This window comes from Leptonychotes weddellii, chromosome 1, assembly GCF_054177405.1.
Source record: "Leptonychotes weddellii isolate Sample4059 chromosome 1, ASM5417740v2, whole genome shotgun sequence".
In the NCBI taxonomy this organism is placed as follows: domain Eukaryota; kingdom Metazoa; phylum Chordata; class Mammalia; order Carnivora; family Phocidae; genus Leptonychotes; species Leptonychotes weddellii.
In genome coordinates, this window is record NC_138369.1 from 3,808,643 (window position 1) to 3,826,476 (window position 17,834).

At 55.0% G+C, this 17,834-nt stretch overlaps 1 protein-coding gene across 1 annotated transcript; it reads left to right on the forward strand.

The window, feature by feature from the left end:
- The first annotated feature begins 474 nt into the window (after nt 1-474).
- On the forward strand, nt 475-17,608 carry LOC145717367 (long-chain-fatty-acid--CoA ligase ACSBG2-like). The gene is made up of 13 exons (XM_081805285.1): nt 475-502; nt 830-1,053; nt 4,472-4,560; nt 5,090-5,210; nt 9,990-10,070; nt 10,201-10,350; nt 10,467-10,643; nt 12,391-12,572; nt 12,683-12,916; nt 16,167-16,384; nt 16,642-16,781; nt 17,235-17,481; nt 17,571-17,608. The coding sequence occupies exons 1-13, from the start codon at nt 475-477 to the stop codon at nt 17,606-17,608; spliced, it is 1,929 nt and encodes a 642-aa protein (XP_081661411.1).
- The last annotated feature ends 226 nt before the right edge of the window (nt 17,609-17,834 follow it).

Sequence of the window (17,834 nt, forward strand, 5' to 3'; positions counted from 1 at the left end):
TTCCCCCACTTTTCCTTATACTCCAGTCCCGATGGGCTTCATTGCATTACTCTCTTTGCTCAGATGTTTCTCCCTCCCTTCTTTGCCCGATCAACTCCTACCCACTGTTCAGAGCAGCCTTCCCTGACCACCCCCATGAGTAGGTGGGACCCCTGTGCCTCCCCACAGCTGGACACTCCCCGCCCTCCACTGGACTGCAACTGTGTTTCTATGAACGTCCCAGGAGACCAGATGCTCCCCAGACAGTAAGAAGAGAGGCCGAAGATACCCTGCACACCATGTCCTCACTCAAAACACTGAGTCCGACGGAGAGAGATCACCAACCGGAAAGTAAAGCCAAAGGTAGGGGGCTCTTTGGGCCCCAGAGAAGCCAGTCAGGGTTGGCTAAGGGTGGGTGAGCCAGCCTCAGGATCTCGGAGGTCGCGTCAGGGTGGTGGGGGAGGCTGGCCGGGTGGCTGGGAGTAGGGGAGGGAGATGGCGAAGCTGGACCCAGTTGTCAGAGGTGCCTGGTCCTCGGGAAGTCCACAGGAGGGGCAGTGGGCCTGTGACTGAGCTGCCTGCTCGCTGGTGCGGCTGCTGCTGAACTCCACCCTCTGGGCCAGCGCATCTGCCTGTCCACGCGTCCCTGCGCCCTCTTCTGTGTCTCGCTATCCCCTTCCATCTTTCTCCCTCGTCGGTGGCGTCTTTCTTCCTCTGTCCGCCATGCCTTTCTCCCACCTCCCACCCTCCCCCACTTTCTCAGCCCGCCCCTGCCGCCATCAGGGCCACAGCCCTGCCCCTCTTTCACCCACCTGGGGTCTCACTGCCCCCGAGCCCCGCCTGCCCACAGGCCACCCCTACTGGACGTCAAAGCGCGACGGCGAGGTGCACCTGCGGCAGGAGGACGCCTTCACCAGCCAGGCGCCCATCACCGTGCACGACATGGTCATGAACACGGCCATCAAGTACGCCAACTACATCGCGCTCGGCTCCAAGCACAGGAACGGCTGGCACCTGCTCACCTACATCGAGTACTATGAAGAGTGCCGGCGCGCCGCCAAAGCCTTCCTCAAGGTACCACGTGCCCTTCCGCGCCTGTGCGCACGCCCGCCCCTCTGCGCTTGCGCACTGCTGCGCCCGCGCCACCGCGCCTGCGCGCCACTCACCGACTTGTCTTTCCTGAAGCGCCCCTCCTGCCAGGCCACCCTGTGCGCGCATCCTTTCCTCCGGGTCCGCGCTTACCTGCCCATTCTTGCTCACATCACTCAACCTCGCTCACCATGAGGTGTAGTTAGATGCCTGTGGCTTTTTTGTTAAAAAATTACTTAGGCTACACTTGTGGGCATAGCATCATGTATAGACTTGAGGAATCACTGTGTTGTACCCACGAAGCTAATGGAATACTTGGTGTCAGCTGTGCTTCAAACTTCTTTTTTTAATTACTCAGCCTCGCCGTGCCTCGGTTTCCCCATCTGTAAAATGGGGATTTTTATATCTTTTTATATATGTATGATATTAAAAATAGAAAAGTTGGGGCGCCTGGGTGGCTCAGTTGGTTAAGCGACTGCCTTCGGCTCAGGTCATGATCCTGGAGTCCCGGGATCGAGTCCCGCATCGGGCTCCCTGCTCGGCAGGGAGTCTGCTTCTCCCTCTGACCCTCCTCCCTCTCATGCTCTCTGTATCTCATTCTGTCTGTCTCAAATAAATAAATAAAATCTTTAAAAAAAAAATAGAAAAGTTATATATGGACATACCCATTATATACTTTATTAAATTTAGTATAAAACGTGTTCTATTAGCATTTTATGTACGAATATATAAAATAAAATATAAAAGCCCCTATAGCACAAGGGTTTGCTACAAGAATTCACAGAGTTGGGGCGCCTGGGTGGCTCAGTGGGTGAAGCGTCTGCCTTTGGCTCAGGTCATGATCTCCGGGTCCTGGGATCGAGCTCCACGTCAGACTCTCTGCTCAGCGAGGAACCTGCTTCTCCCTCTCCCTCTGCCGCTCCCCCTGCTTGTGCTCTATCACTCTCTCTCTCTCTCAAATAAGGAAATAAATACAATCTTAAAAAAAAAAAGAATTCAGGGAGTTTATCAAACAGCCTCTGGCTCACACAGCATTACATCAGCATTAGCTATATTCTAATGGCAGTTGTTGTTAATGTGTCTCTTCTCCAATGTCTCATCTTTTTTTTCTTCAAGATTTATTTATTTATGGGGGCGGGCAGAGGGGAGAGACTCTCAAGCAGGCTCCCCGCTGAGCGCAGAGCCTGATCCTGGGCTTGAGCTCACGACCCTGACTGAGATCATGACCTAAGCCGTAATCACAAGTCAGACACTCAGCTGACTAAGCCACCCAGGCGCCCCTCCAATGTCTCATCTTTTGAGTGAGGTCATCCCTGATCACCCTGGATCCCCAGACTCACCAACCCCCCAACACTTTCTATCATAGCCCCCTTGAAAGCTTCTGCCCAGTTCTCATAGCCACATGACTACTTGGTTATATAATTTATTTGTTTAGTTGGTCAGTTCATGAGGGCAAGGGGCCAAACTGCCTCATTCATTGCAGGCCCCCAGAATCTAGCCCCTTGGGTATGTCTTCAATGAAGGAATACCCATTTATCAGATTAGGAAAGGGGATAAGAGACCTCTAGGGACTTGACAGTCAACATAACAAGTATGCAGGAAGTAGATAATGATCCAGAGAAAACTAAAGAAAAGAAAGGGGTAGATGAGTTGGGGTGGGGGTTGAAATCTTACCCTATGGTGGCCAATAAGAGCCTCTCTGAGAATGGTATTTCAACAAAACTTAAACAACCGGGAGGGGAGAATCTAAGTGAGTATTTGGGGATAAGTGTTACAGGTAGTGGAAACAAATGTGCAAAGGCCCTGGGGCAGGACAGTGCCTGGCATGTTGGCAGAACAGCAAAGAGGCCCATGTGTCTAAAGCAGAGTGAATGAGGGGGAGAGAGGAAGGTGGTGAGGGCAGGGGGTAATGGGGACAGGTCTTGCTGGGCCTTGTGGGGCTTTTACCAGGAGTGAGGTGGGAGCCATGGAGGGCTCTAAGCAGAGGGATGTGCCCAGAGTTGAGTGCTCACAAGCACTGTGTGGCTGCTGCAGAGAGAACAGACTGGGTGGAAAAAGAGAGACCAGTTGAGGCTGAGATGAAGATTTGGGACCTGTATGGTAGCAGGGGAGGGGATGAGAAGTGGTCAGATTCTGAAGGCAGAGCCAACATCATTTCCTGATGAACTGAGTGTCCGGAAGAACGAAAGGTGCTGAGGATGATCAAGATTTCTGGCCTGGGCAACTTGAAGGAACTGCTTTTAACTGAGATTGTGGAAGGCAGGGTCGGCAGAGCGGAGTTGGTAACATCAACAATTCTGTTTGGGCCATGTTGAGTTTGTGATGCCCTGTTTAGACAAGGACACCAGGAGTGGGCAGTTGTACCCGAGAGTCTAGAGTGGAGGGGAAAGGCCCACCTGGGGGCCAGGTGGTGACATCCCCTGGTTCTGCCAGGATGGATGAATGGTGCACTGTTTTGAATTTTTAAGTCAATCCGGACGTCAGCACAAATAATCATGTGGGTAAACAGAGCTTGAGCTATGCAGATGTTCTCCCAACATTTTATCTAATAAAAACGGAGGGGAAAAAGGATCTTACCTAAGTATCAACCAATAAAGGGTGGGGGGGGGTCACTAAATTATGACATTTTTAAAAAAAGGTTTTATTTCTTTGAGAGAGAGACCACAAGCGGTGGGGGGAGAGGGCAGGGGCAGAGGCAGATGGAGAAACAGGCTCCCCGCTGAGCAGGGAGCCCGATGCAGGACTCGATCCCAGGACCCCAAGATCATGACTCGAGCTGAAGGCAGACACTTAATGACTGAGCCACCCAGGCGCCCCTAAATTATGACATCTCTATATTACACAATATCATAAAGGTATTATATTTGATACCATAGAGAAATATTTAAAGGCTGGGAAAATAGGATGTATGGTTTTATGAACAATGGCGCGTTAAGATAATATAGGCATAGTACTGTCCTGATTTTGTCAAATATTTATTCATAAAAATGTCGGAGGGAGAGCATTTTGTTTGTATTATCTCAGGGTTTTTTAATCTCAGTACTGTCGACACTTGGGGCTGGATCATTCTTTGCAGAGGCGTCTGTCCTGTGCATTAGAGGATGTTTCTCAGCCTCCCTGGTGCCCACCCACTCGATGTCAGCACCATTCCCTTCCCCAGAAATGTCTCCCGATGTTGCCCAATGTCAGCTGGGAAGGCAGAATCATCCCTCTTGAGAACCACCGCTCAAGATGAATATGGGGTAGCTTGTAATGGGGCGATGGGCTATTTTTATCAGCAAACAGAAGCACAAACGGTCAACAGAGAAAAGGGAGCCCAGGGCTCTCAGCCTGAGGCTCCCGGGCAGGCGGGGTCAAGTGGCAGGTGAGCCCGCCCGTGCCTCACAAGGGCCTCCTTCCCCAGCTGGGCCTGGAGCGCTTCCACGGCGTGGGGATCATGGGGTTAAACTCGGAGGAGTGGGCCATCGCCAGCATTGGTGCTATCATGGCTGGGTAAGAGGTACCTGGTATCTCCCTGGGGTACATGGAGTCAGGAAGCCACCAGCCCAGCAAAGGCTCATCCCTCCTCTTGAACCCGTAGGGGTCTCACAGAAGAGTCCCCAGTTCAGGGAGCAGCCTAAGGCTCCTGTTTGGTCTGTGCTCAGTGGGATTTGTCAAGGGCTCAGCCCTGGGCACCAGCCAGCTCACCCTTCCTGACACTCTCTACCTGTCGAACTCATACACATCCTGTGAAGCCCAGCTCCCGTGACCCCTCCCCCAAAAAGCCTTCCCCACTCCCCAGGATTCTCTGGCATTGGGCCCTCCTCTACTTGTCCAGACCATTGGGGAACCCCTGGAGGGCAGGACCCACGCACAAGCTGTCCCTGAGTCCCACCTTCAAACAAGGCATTTTGTGGGTGTGTGGGGGTATCTGCCACACTCTGTACTCTGCCCGAGGGACTGTCTCTGCTTTGGCCAAACCGGCCTCCTGGGAGCCCTGCAATTCACCAGTGGGTCCTCACCTCTTGGGTTCTGCTTCCAGAGGCTTCTCTGTTGGCATCTTGTCCACCAACTCCCCAAAAGCCTGCCAGGTCATCGCCGAAAGCTCAGAGATGGACATATTTGTGGTGGATAATGACAGGCAGTTGCAGAAAATCATCCAGGTCAGTGACTCCGGGACCTGCGGGAGCCAGGAGGGCATGCCGGGTGGAGGGCACAGCTTAGGTAAAGGCACAGACTTTGCCTAGTAAACAAAAGGGATCCAATGAACGATGCGCCTACCATCCCATTGTTACGCACAAGCTGGGAACTGTGGATTCCATGCATGGGCAGGTCCAGGGCCTCTAAGAGGTGCCAGGCATGTGCTCTTCCTGCCAAATGGCCTTTGCATTGCTGACCGCAGCAGGTGCTCAAGCGTGAGGAAGTCAGAGCCCGCTCAGTGATGGCTCAGGGACTGATCCCCAACACACCCCAAACCGGGACTTAGATGTGCCCACTGTAAGCAGATCCTCTCTTCCCACTTAAAAAAAAAAATTATTGTGGTAAAATGCACATAATATACAATTTATTGTCATAACCCTTTTTAGTTCAGTGGTATTGAGTGAACACACAGTGTTGTGCAACCATGACCTCTGGTTCCAGAACATTCCATCACCTGAAAAGCAAACCCTGTGCCCATTAGTGGGGACGCTTCATTCCCCTGGCGCCAGCCCCTGGCAACCACCAACCCACTTTCTGTCTCTGTGGATTTGCCTGTTCTGGACATTTCATCTTAATGGAACTGCACAGGAGAACCCTGGATTTCCTTGGGTCCGGGGCTGATCCAAATGAGGTGGTTCTGGGCGTGGGCTCCATGGCGCAGAGGCCACCTTCACTAACTCCGGGCCATGGGGCACGGTGTTTGGCCTCCTGGTGCCTCAGGTTCCTCACCTGTAAAATGGGAGTGGTAATAGGACCTACCTAATGGGTTTGGTTCCGAGGATGAACTAAGTAAACCTGTAATGGGCTAGGACAGAGCTTAGCATGGTCAGTGTTCAATGCTAACGCTATTGTCAATAGGATCGTCAACGGGATGGTCATTGCTATTTGATCTTTGTTCCAGGGAGGGAATGGGGAAAGATCCATGGGCGTATGGGGCACCCAGAGGAGGTGGACGTCAGGGTAGTGCCCACTCATGGTCGGCCACCCCAGGCTCTGGGTCTTCTTCTCCCTCCCATATAGCACCCGTAACCCTATGCTATAAGGAACCAGTGATGGTCCTACAGCTGAGACTTCTGTACCAGCCCCTGCCCTGTCCTGCAGCCTGAGCTGAACCCTGGGAAATGGGGACCCTAAGAGGACCCATGACAAGTGGACCGAGGCACGTACGCAAAGACAGGGCCACCACGAAACATCCACGAGGGTGCCTCCAGTTTTAAAATGGACAATACCAAGTGTTGATGGGGTTGCAGTGGAACACTCCTTCATTGTTGGCAAAAATGCAAGATGGTACAGTCACCTTGGCAAATGGCTTGACCGTTTGGTAACAAACACCTGCGAGATGGTCCAGACCTTCCACTCCAGAGTCTGTACCCAAGAGAAATCAGAACAAGCGTCTACACCGCCTGGAAGTGTCTGTGGCCGTTCTGTGCATGATTGCCCCAAACTGCCCAAACATCCACTAACCAAGATCCAGTTGTTTTTCTATCATTTGGATGAACAAATGGTGGTCCGTCCGTACCAACCAAACAATAGCAATGACTGGACTCCTGATATGTGCAATCATGTGGCTGCATCTGAAATGTGCTGAAGGGAGGACACCAGAGGGTAGGCTACCCGCTTCGGTGTGAGTTCACAGATGTGAAGCCCCCAGCAAAGGCAAAGCTATGGGACAGAAATCCAGGGCAGTGGCTGCCAGCCTAACCACAAAAGGGCCCGAGGAAACTTTACGGGGCGATGGAAATATTCCAGATCTTGATTAAGGTGGTGGTCACACTGCTCTAAGTTTGTCAAGGCTCATGGAACTGGGGGCGCCTGGGTGGCTCAGTCGGTTGAGCGTCTGACTCTTGGTTTTGGCTCAGGTCGTGATCTCAGGGTCGTGAGATCGAGCCCCGTGTGAGGCTCCATGCTCAGCGTGGAGTCTGCTTGAGATTCTCTCTCTCTCTCTCCCTCTGCCCCTCCCCGCCACTCTCCCTCTTTCTCTAAAAATAAATCAATCTTAAAAAAAGACTTGTGAAACTGTAGACCTAAAATGGTGACTTTTACTGCATGTAAATTATTCGTCAATCAATCCAGGCCTCTGTTGGCAAGAACAGAAACTGGTGTGGCCACTATGGAACACAGCATGGAGAGTCCTCAAAACTTGAGAGGTAGCAGCAATCCCACTTGCAGATACGTATCCGAAAGAAGTGAAGGAAAGACCTTGAAGATTTATTGGTGCATTCAAGTTCATAGCAGCAGCATCCACAGTAGTCAAGATGTGGAAATAACCCAAATGTCCATTGATGGATGAATGAATAAACAAAATATGCTCCATCCAGACAATGGAATATTATTCAGCCTTAAAAAGGAAGGGACCCTGACACCTGCCACGACGTGGAGGGACCCCGAGGACACTGTGCTCAGTGAGAGGAGCCAGACCCAGAAGGACACATCCCGCAGGACCCCACTCCCAGGAGGTCCCCAGAGGAGTCCCGTCCACAGAGACAGAGAGGAGAGGGTGGGAGCCGGGGCTGGGGCAGGGGGTGGGGAGTCCGTGCTTCGTGGGGACAGAGTCTCCGTGTGGGGAGATGGAAAGTTCTGGAGATCTGTTGCCCAGTAATGCACATACACTTAACACTACAAACTGTATGCTTAAAAATGGTTAAGATAGTAAACTTTGTTATGTATTTTTTTACCACCATTAAAATTTTTAATGTTTATTAAATAAATAAATAAGTAAATAAACCCAAGACAGCGTCTGAGCAGGTGACCAGGTATGTGGCCTGGGTCATTTTCCCCCCAGGAAGGTGAGCCCCTGATGGGGTGAGGATGATGTAAATAATGAAACTTTCACTGCCCGGCTCTCCTCCTTATTCCTCTTCACTTGTTCGAACCTTAATCACGGAGCCAGTCCTGGGACAGCAGACCGCTTGCTTTCCGTGCTCTGTATCTTTTCCCCGGCTGATACCTGTGTGTGGACACTTCCCACGTTTTTATCTCCCGCTTTCCCAATAATCACCCTGGGATGCCGAAGAGGCATCTCAGACGCAGCCTGTCCAGACCCAAGCTCCGGATCTTTCCCCCAAAACCTGCTCTTCCCTCTGTGTTTCCCAGCTCGGGTGACAGCAGCTTCCTCCTTCCAGCTTCTCAGACCCAAAGTCTGGCCCCATTCCTGAGTCCTCTCTCTCAGGAAATGCCGTTAGCTCGGTGTGATCAGCAGGATAATGCCAAAGATGTCCACGCCCTAATCCCTGGGACCTGTGATCATGGCACCTCGTGTGGCAAAAGGGATTTCACTGATGGGATTAAGATTCAGGCCCTTCATCTGGGAGATGATCCTGGATTATCTGGGTGGGTCCCCTATAATCACAGGAGCCCTTCAAAGCACAGACTTTTCTCTGGCTGGAGACAGGAAAGATAAGGCAGAAGGGAGAGCAGAGAGATTCAAAGCATGAGAGGAACTCAATCCCCCTGTTTCTGGCTCTGAAAATGGAGGAAGGGACCATGAGCCAGGGAACATGGTGGCCTCTGGAAGCTGAGAAGGGCCCTCGGCCGACAGCCAGCAAGGAGACAGGCAGACCTCAGTCCTACAACTGCAGGGAACAGAATTCTGCCAACAACTGGAATGAGCCAGTTCCCAAATGAACAATCCTGCCGTGGAGCCTCCAGAAGGGACCTAGCCTTCCCAAGCCTTGATTTGGGGATTACGAGACTCTAAGCAGAGACCGGACCAAGCTGCTCAATACTCGGGACCTTGTTGTATCCTAGCAGCCATAGGAAACCAATGCAGTCTGCCTTCAAAATGTGTCCAGGACGCCTCAAGGTCAAAAACAAAACACACCACCGATGAAAACCCAGTTCAAAAATGGGCGAAGGACTTAGACATTTCTCCAGAGAAGAAAAACACGAATGGCCAGTAAGCCTGAGAGAAGATGCTCAATGTCTGAAGTCATCTGGAAAATGCAGACAGAAGCCTCCATGAGATGCCACTTCCCACCCACGAAGACAGCTATTATCAGAAACGCAGGTGACAAGTGTTGGTGAAGATGTGGAGCCCCTGGAGCCCTCGTGCGTGGCTAGGGGGAGGGAAATTGGGGCGGGCCCCCTGGAAAGCTCCTAAGAAGGCCAACTGTAGACTTATTGTACGACCCAGCGATCCCACACCTACGTGTCTACTCAAGAGAATGGAAAACAGGTGTGCAAACCAAAACTCGTACACCAACCTTCTCAGCAGCCCAAACAGGGGGACAGCCCAGCTGTCCACCAGCCAACAAACGGATAAACTGTGGCCCATCCCCACGCTGGACTGTTCCGAGGCCCTAAAAGGAGGAAAGCTCTGACACACGCCCCAACGTAGATGGACCTCAAAAACATGACGCTCAGTGAAAGAAGCCGGACACAAAAGGCCACGTAGTGTAGGATTCCATCTGTACGAACTATCCAGAATGGACCGATCTGTAGAGACAGAGTGGATTGATGAGTGGACACACTGCTAATGGGCACTGAAGGTTTCCTTTTGGGGAGACGGAATGTTCTGGAACTAGACAGAGGTGACGGTCGCATCACGTGAATGTACTAAATACTGCTCAATTGTCCACTTTGAGATGGTTAAAATGGTAAATTCCTGTGTATTTTGCCACAATACAGAGAAAACTGGGGAGTGCCCTTGCCATCCGTGGGGAAGTGCTGGGGAAACGGGCTCGGGGCTCAGCTATGACCCGCACTCCTGCCCTGCACGAGCTGAGCCCCACGCTATCTGGCAGATCCAGGGCTCCTTGAAGCACCTCAAGGCCATCGTCCAGTACAAGGAGGAGATCCGGACCCGGCTGCAGAACCTGTATTCTGTAGGTCCTCACCGGGAGGGCAGGGCCGGGGACCGTAGCCCGGGGGTTGAGGTCTCAGGCTCAAGGGTCCCCTCCCCGCCACCACCACCATGAGCCCCTCCCCACCCCCTACCCCCCCGCCTCTCTGCAGTGGAGAGGGTTCTTGGACCTGGCAGACGGCATCTCGGAAGACACGCTGGACCGAGTCATCGACTCCCAAAAGCCCAACCAGTGCTGTGCCCTGGTCTACAGCCTGTCGGTCACAGGCCCCCCGAAGGCCATGATGCTCAGCCACGACAATGTGAGTGTCCCCTCCGGAGACGGCAGCCTGGGGCTCCGGGTCTCATGTGGACGAAGGTGAGCTCCTGGGGGTTGAGAACAGAATGGCCTACAGGTGATGGCTAAGGTGCCTTGCAGATCACCTGGACCACGGTGGCCACGGCCCAGAGGCTGTCTTACAAGCGCCCCCCGGAGGAGCAGGAGATCCTGGTGAGCTACCTCCCTCTCAGCTACATGGGGGCCCAGCTCTTCGACATGTGGGTCTCCATCTCTGTCGCCGGAGCCCTCTACTTCGCCCAGCCGGACGCTCTGAGGGTGAGTGGGGCTCCCCGGCCCTCGGCCGCGGTGGGTGCAGGTGAGGTTGGGGAGGCTGGAGGAGCTGGGGTCACCCTACGTGGGGTGCTCAGCTGGCCCAGCACTGGAATCCCTGCCCTGCCCCCGCCCCCAGCTGGCTGTGCGACTTTACTCCTCCTCCTCTCTGGGCCTCAGTTTCCCCATCTGTGAAGTGGAGGGGCTGAGGCAGACATGAGCTCGTGTCCTAAGGAATGGGAAGCCTGCATCTACCTCCTACCACGGGGCAAAAATCACCAGCGCAGGAGGCTTAATCGAGCCATTAAAAACTCGTGTGAGGGGAAACAATCCAGGTGCCCATCAACAAATGGATAAATAAATGAGTTCCACCCATCCAATAGAATATGATCCAGCCTTAGAAAGGAAGGGACCCTGACACCTGCCATGATGTGGAGGGACCCCGAGGACACTGCGCTCAGCGAGAGGAGCCAGACCCAGAAGGACACATCCCGCAGGACCCCACTCCCAGGAGGTCCCCAGAGGAGTCCCGTCCACAGAGACAGAGAGGAGAGGGTGGGAGCCGGGGCTGGGGCAGGGGGTGGGGAGTCCGTGCTTCACGGGGACAGAGTCTCCGTGTGGGGAGATGGAAAGTTCTGGAGACGGAGGGTGGGGGTGCTGCAGGACAGGGTGAGTGTGCTTCATGCCGCTGAGCTGCGCACTTAAAATGGTTAAGATGGTGTTATGTGGATTTTACTGCAATAAAAAAAAAAGTACCTGAGGTCACTGACATACATCATGAGACCTCAATCACAGTTGTGTTGACTCTCTGAGTGTAGAAAACCGCACATTTCCCATCAAGACCGGAAGTAGGGAGAAGCGAAGAACCCGAACATCATTGCCTGGATCCTTACTACTCCCTCAGCCAAGGGGCCCGCAAACTTGTCCTGCAGAGGGCCAGGCAGTGAGTGACTTAGGGTTCCCGGGCCAAGGGGCACAATGAGGCGAGTCACATAAGTACTTAGGGAGAGAACAAATCTCTGCAGATTTCTCGTTGAAAAAATGGAAAACATTATGGACACGAAACCTTCAATTTCCTACTTTCACGTGTCACAAGATATTCTTCTTGGAGCTCTCTAAAGGCCTTTTAATAATGTGAAACCTGGCTCAGCTTTGGGGCGGGCATTTGCTTAGGTGCGCCCCAGTGGGCTTTGCTCGGCTTCGTCCCGATTTTACTCTCCAGCATTCTTTGTTAATATTTTGCTTGTGGTCGCTGGGGACTCTCTCTTGGTAACCGGGAAGATGTGAAAATAGCGACAAAGCCAGAGTTTGTCCCTTCCCTGTTCTCTCCCCCCTCCCATCCCTGTCTCTCTGTCTCATCTTGTCTCTCTCTCCCTCCATCTCTTAATCTCTGTATGTGTGTTTGTCATTCTCTGTGTGTCTCTGTCTCGATCTCTGTCTCTCTCTGTCTCTGCACCTTCCCTTCTCCGTCCACCGCTTGCCCCGGCTCAGGGTTCTGGGAGAGGGTGGCCGGGACCATAGAAACAGCCAACAGTGTGGTTGAATCTCACATGCATTGAGCCATGTGGGCCAGGAGATGGATCCTGCGCGTCCTGCTGATCAGGGTAGGTGGGAACAGACGGTCCTGGCCATCCCCTTTGGCTCCCGGCCACGGCCGTGGGGAAAGGCTTCACACACCAGGCCCTACGGTGGGGCAGGGGGGCGGAGGGCTGGGCCTGGTTTGGCCGGGATCCCATCGTGCTGTGTGGTGCAGGGCTCCCTGATAGACACACTGCGGGAGGTGAAGCCCACCCTGTTCCACGGCGTCCCGTGGGTCTGGGACAGGTTGCTGGACAACCTGAAGACCAACCAGCTCTCGTCGACTCCATTCCGGAGGAGGATGGACCAGTGGGCCATGTGGCTGGGACTCAGGACAAACAGAAAGCGGATGCTCAGGTGAGGCTGGGTCTCAGGGCTGCCCCCAGGGGGCTGGGTGGGGGGCACCCGCCTGGGGCCTGCGTGGAGTCCTGAGGCCCAACTCTGCTCCCCTGTGTCTGCTCCTCAAGGCAGACCCATTCCCTGCTGTGCTTCGGCCTGGCCAAGAGGCTGACCTTCAACCAGGCCAGGAGGTTCCTGGGCCTCCATCACTGCCAGCAGTACTTCAACTTGGGCCTGGGGCTCTCCAGAGCCACCCTGGATTATTTCCTCAGCCTCAACATGCCCATCTTTGAGCTCTACGGCTTGTCCGAGAGCACGGGCATCCACACGCTCTCCAGACAGCAAGACTTCCGGCTGCTGAGGTGGGTCTCGGTGGAGGGACAGACAGATGGCTGGGGGTGGGGGTGGGGGAGGGGATGGCCAGGGCTGACCTTGGCCAGGTGCACGCGGCCCCCCTACTCTGTTCTTCTCCACCACGGAACGCAGATCCAAGGGCAAATGAGCGAAAGCAAGTGAACCCCTGTGTGGGATGGCCTGAAGCCCCTCCGATTTGTTTTCTGATTTGGAAACCATTCTTTTTACTAATGGCCAACCATCTTTGACACCCTGGCCCCTTGGGAGGGAACACATTCATTGCTGTGTAAAGGTAACCCTCAGATTTAGCAGCTTAGTACCACACGGGTTGGGAATCGGGGAGCTGCTTGGTAGCTGTGTGGTCCTGGCTCCGAGTCCCTCACGGGGTCGCAGTCAAGCTGTTGGCTGGGGCAGCCTCATCTGAAGGCTCAACCGGGGCCGGAGAAGCCTCTCGGAGGCTGGCTTCCTCACACGGCCGTGGGCAGGAGGCCTCAGTTTCTTGCTGGCTTTCAGCAGGAGGAGGCTTTGCTTCTTTGCTATGCTGACCTCTCCACTGGGCTGCTTGGGGGGGGTCCCCCACCATGGCAATAGGCTTCCCCCACACAAGAGACCCCAGAGAGGGCAAAGTGGAAGCCACACTCTCCTTTAGGTGGCCAGATTCAGCAAATAAATATACAGGACACCCAGGGATGTTTGAATTTCAGACAAACAACTTTTTTTAAGTATAAGTATATCCCCTGTAGTATCTGGGATATACTTATACTTACAGAAAAATTTGTAATTCAAATATAACCAGGCATCTTATATTTGATCGGGCAACCCTATTATGACCTAACCTCAGAAGTGGCACTTTGTTATTTCTGCCACGTCTGACAGGGTCAGGCAGACCAGCCTTCTCCAGGGTGCGAGGGGGCTACACTAGATGTGGATTCCGGGTGGGCAAAGCCATCCTGGGGGCTGGCTGCTACCACCACTGATTTAGTTCGGGGCCCCCTGCACATTTCATGGAGGACTCAGCCTTTGTTGAAAAATCAGGACAACATAGGGGACTTGGACGAGTCACGGCCCTTTTGGTGTGCTGGCTTTCTCCCCTGCCCTAGATCTCCCTAACCTGGGGCTCGCTCAGCTCTGGACGGGTGACCGTTTTCAAAGGTAAAACCCGACACTCCTTAAAGAAACAGGGACAGATTTTATTCACTACTACTAATTCAGCCAGAAGGGCCCGGTGTGAACTGATCTCCACTTCAATTTGGGCCGAGGGACTGGACGTCTCAGAGGGGTCTGTGGGTTTGGGGGAGGTGGTGGGGGCTTGAGCCGTCTGGGAAGTGGCCGTCACAAAAAGCAGGAAAGGCGGGGGTGGGGGGGTCACTAACTGAACCCATCCGGGTCTGAAGACTGGCGCTTCTCTGGAGAGAAATCTCATGTATTTGTGGCAGGAGGCATATATCAGTGCCAGCTGCCTCTCTGGGGTGGGGTCCTGTGTCTCCCACAGGCGCTGGGGGTGAGAGCCAGAGTTACCTACCTCCCTGAAGGTTTGTACTTCAAAGAGAGGAGAAAGTTCTGGGTGGTAGATTTGCATCTCCAAGGGCAGGGGAAGAACTTATCTGCAAGCTTGGGGGGCCATCTGGGAAACTCTCCGGGCAGCTTTGAGCTTTCTTGGGCAGGGATGTAAGGGGGATGGAGCCATCCTGGGGATGTGGCCTTGGGTGTTCGGAAATGCTAAGGTTTTCTCAAGTCTCTCTGGGCGGGAGTGGATGAAATGGTTTGTGCTTTGAGACCAAGGCCAAGGGCTAGCGAGAAGAGAGCTCAGAGGAGGCTGACCGGCGTTTGGTCAAGGCGAGAGTCTGCGTCACCATCTTTCGAGCACCTTGGCTTTGGAGAGATGGAAGTAACCTTCAGCAGAGACAGGACAAAGAGCCAGTCACAGAGCACATTCCCACCCACAGGGTATCCTCGCCCCCCAAACCCAGAGAGGCAGGGCAGAAAGGCGGACAGGCACGGAGGCAGAAGGAAGGACAGGTTACGTGGCCCAAGGCTGTTGCCCGACTGGGTGGCCCCTTGGCGTGTGGAGTGATCGCTGCCTGCAGGTGGTGTCAGACCACTAGGGTCACAGTGGGGAACCCGACGTCAAGAATCCCTGCCACGTGGCGGGTGGGGCTCGCAGTCTATCATTCCACACAAGACATAAGCAGCTCAAGGGAAGCGGTGTTCGCAGCCGTGAAATCGGTCAGAGCAGAGGAGCTCAGCGGAGCCTTTCAGTTTTCCACTCTTGTTGGGCGCTTTGCTCGTTCTGGGAGCTTGCCCTGCACGGGGGGCCAGGCATCTGCCCTCGCGGAGTGTGTCTCAGCTCGGGCTGCCGTGACAGCACCACAGGCCAGGGGGGCTTAGAGAACCACACAGATTTAGCCTCAGTTCCGGAGGCTGCAAGATCAAGGGGTCCCTGATTCGGTTGTGGGTGTGGACGGCCGGCTTCTCTCCGTGTCTTTGCATGGTGGAGAGAGAGAGCAAGCTCACTCTGGTGTCTCTCCTTAAAGGACATCAGTCCCATCATGAAGTTCCCAATCTCAGGACCTCATCGAGACCTAACCACCTCCAAATACCACCCCATCAGGTGTTAGGAATTTGGGGGTGACACAATTCAGTCCAGGCAGGTGCATCCTGGGCATTGGCCGGGCCAGCTCTGAGGCCTTGCCCTGAGTCTCCAGACAGCCTGGGGAGAAAGCGGGGCAAGGATTGGGGTCCAGGTGCCTGGATAGGAACCTCAAAATTTGAGGGGTGGAGCGCCAGCCCCCCAGCCCCCACCCCCAATTTCCAAGGAGACAAGCAGACAAGGTGAGATGCCCGATTCTTGCCCGGACTGTACCGTTTTCTCTCCTGCCCAGATACCTCCCACAGAGACCCGTTCCACCCAAAAGGTGTCTTGAGTTTATGTGCCTCTTGCCTTGTCCCCTGTGCTCATCTGTGGGCTCCTGGTGGCCAGGGCCTGGGTGTGGTACATTCACATGCCCTGCAAGCTCGGTTCCAAGTCAGGGTGGGCCAAGCCTTCACTCCCTGGGGGACCACACCCTGTCCCCCCTTCTCCACCTGCCCCCAGCTTTGGATCTGCAGGACTCTAGAAGCCAGACAGGCAGGAAAGGCCTAGGATCTGAGTGGCTGTGTGCCGGGGGAAGAGGAGCAGTGAGCAGGGGGTGCCCCTCTGCCAGTGGGAATCTCTATCTGGTGTGTCTATAATACCCCTTCCCTGCCCACGGTCCCCAGCTGTGGGAAGTCCCTCCCCAGCACCCACACCAAGACGCAGAAGGAAGATGAGAAGGGCATTGGGGACATCTACATTTGGGGCCGGAACATCTTCATGGGGTATCTCAATGATGAGGAGAATACCCAGGAGAAGATCGATGCCCACGGCTGGTTGCACACGGGGGACCTGGGCTTTTTGGACACGGATGAATTCCTCTATGTTGTGGGCAACGCCAGAGGTGAGCAAGACATGGCTGCAAGGTGCTCTCTGCCTCTGACCGGGCCCCACAGGGCTGCTGTGGACAGTGGTGCGGGTTGCACACAGCACGACGATGAGGGGGGAGGACTAAAGTCCAGCTTGGAGGAAGGGACACCCTTTGTACGCCTGGGCTCCATCTCCGTCGTTTCTGAACGTCAAGGGGTGGCCGTGGGCTCCGGGAGGGCTGGCTTGATGTGGCTTCTCAGGACCACAGCCCTGCTCCCTCTCCGCATGCAGATATCATCACCCTCAGCTCAGGCGAGAGGATCAACCCGAACCCCATCGAGGAGCGGGTGAAGAGGTACATCCCCATCGTGCGCTACGTCGTGCTGGTGGGCCAGGACGCCCCATACCTGTGTGCCCTGCTTACGCTGAAGGTACCTCGTGCCTGTGTTTTCGAGCCTCGTGGCAATCCGGGCTGCCAGCTGGACGGAGCCTGCTGTCCCGGTTTCAAGATGGGGAAACTGAGGCTGGGAGAGGAGAGGCAATGGGTTGGTCACTCGGTGCCAAGCCTGGGGTACCCTGGCCAGGCCCCATGGGGGAGAAGCTCCTGGCCCGTTTCCAGAGAAAGGGCAGCTGGGCCTGAGCAGGCCGCCCCCCCCCCCCCCCCGCACCAGCCCCTAGGAAGCAGGGACGTGTGGGGCAAGTCTCCCCAGGTCAAGCCTGTTTTCTCATTTGCACCACGGGGAGGGGGACCTGGCCTTCCCAGGGCCGAGAGTGACGGGTGACCCACGAGGGCGAGCCCCCCGCCTGGGGAGCTGGGCTTGGGGGCCGGTGTGGGCGTGGGGGACAGCTTGGGAACCGCCTGACCCCCTGTCCCCGAACAACAGTGCCAGGTCAACACGGACACAGGGGAGCCCCGGAACGCGCTGACCAGCGAGGCGGTTGCTTTCTGTAGACAACTCCGGAGCCAGTCCACCAGGCTGTCAGACATCATTTACGACGGAGACCCCGTGGTCTTGGAGTTCATCAGTCAGGGCATCGATGCCGCCAACGCTGAGGTCCCCTCGGACAGCGCCAAGATCATCAAGTGGACCATCCTCAGGACGGACTTCTCCGTGGTTGGAGGGGAGCTGGGTGAGGAGGCGGGCACTCACCCCCCAGCCCCCGGCGTGCTCGTTAAAGCACCACCATTTCCTGGGCCGGGATTCCCGTGGCATCTGCAGTTTTCACCAGCCCCTCCAAGGACTCTGGCAGGGGGTGAAGGGGGTGGTCCTCCACGGAGGTCCTCGTGCAGGATGGACATTCTCAGGGCACTTTGGGATGGGCCTATTGTACCTCTCCTCCCTGGGCCCCTCAATCCGAGCCGCCCACTGTTCCGACCCCAGCCGCCCCCCTGCACCCTCAGGACAGACCTGGCCCGCTAACATCTCACCCTGCGGTGAGGGGGGCTCCTGCAGGGGCCGTTGGTGGGGGGGGAGGCCCCGCCT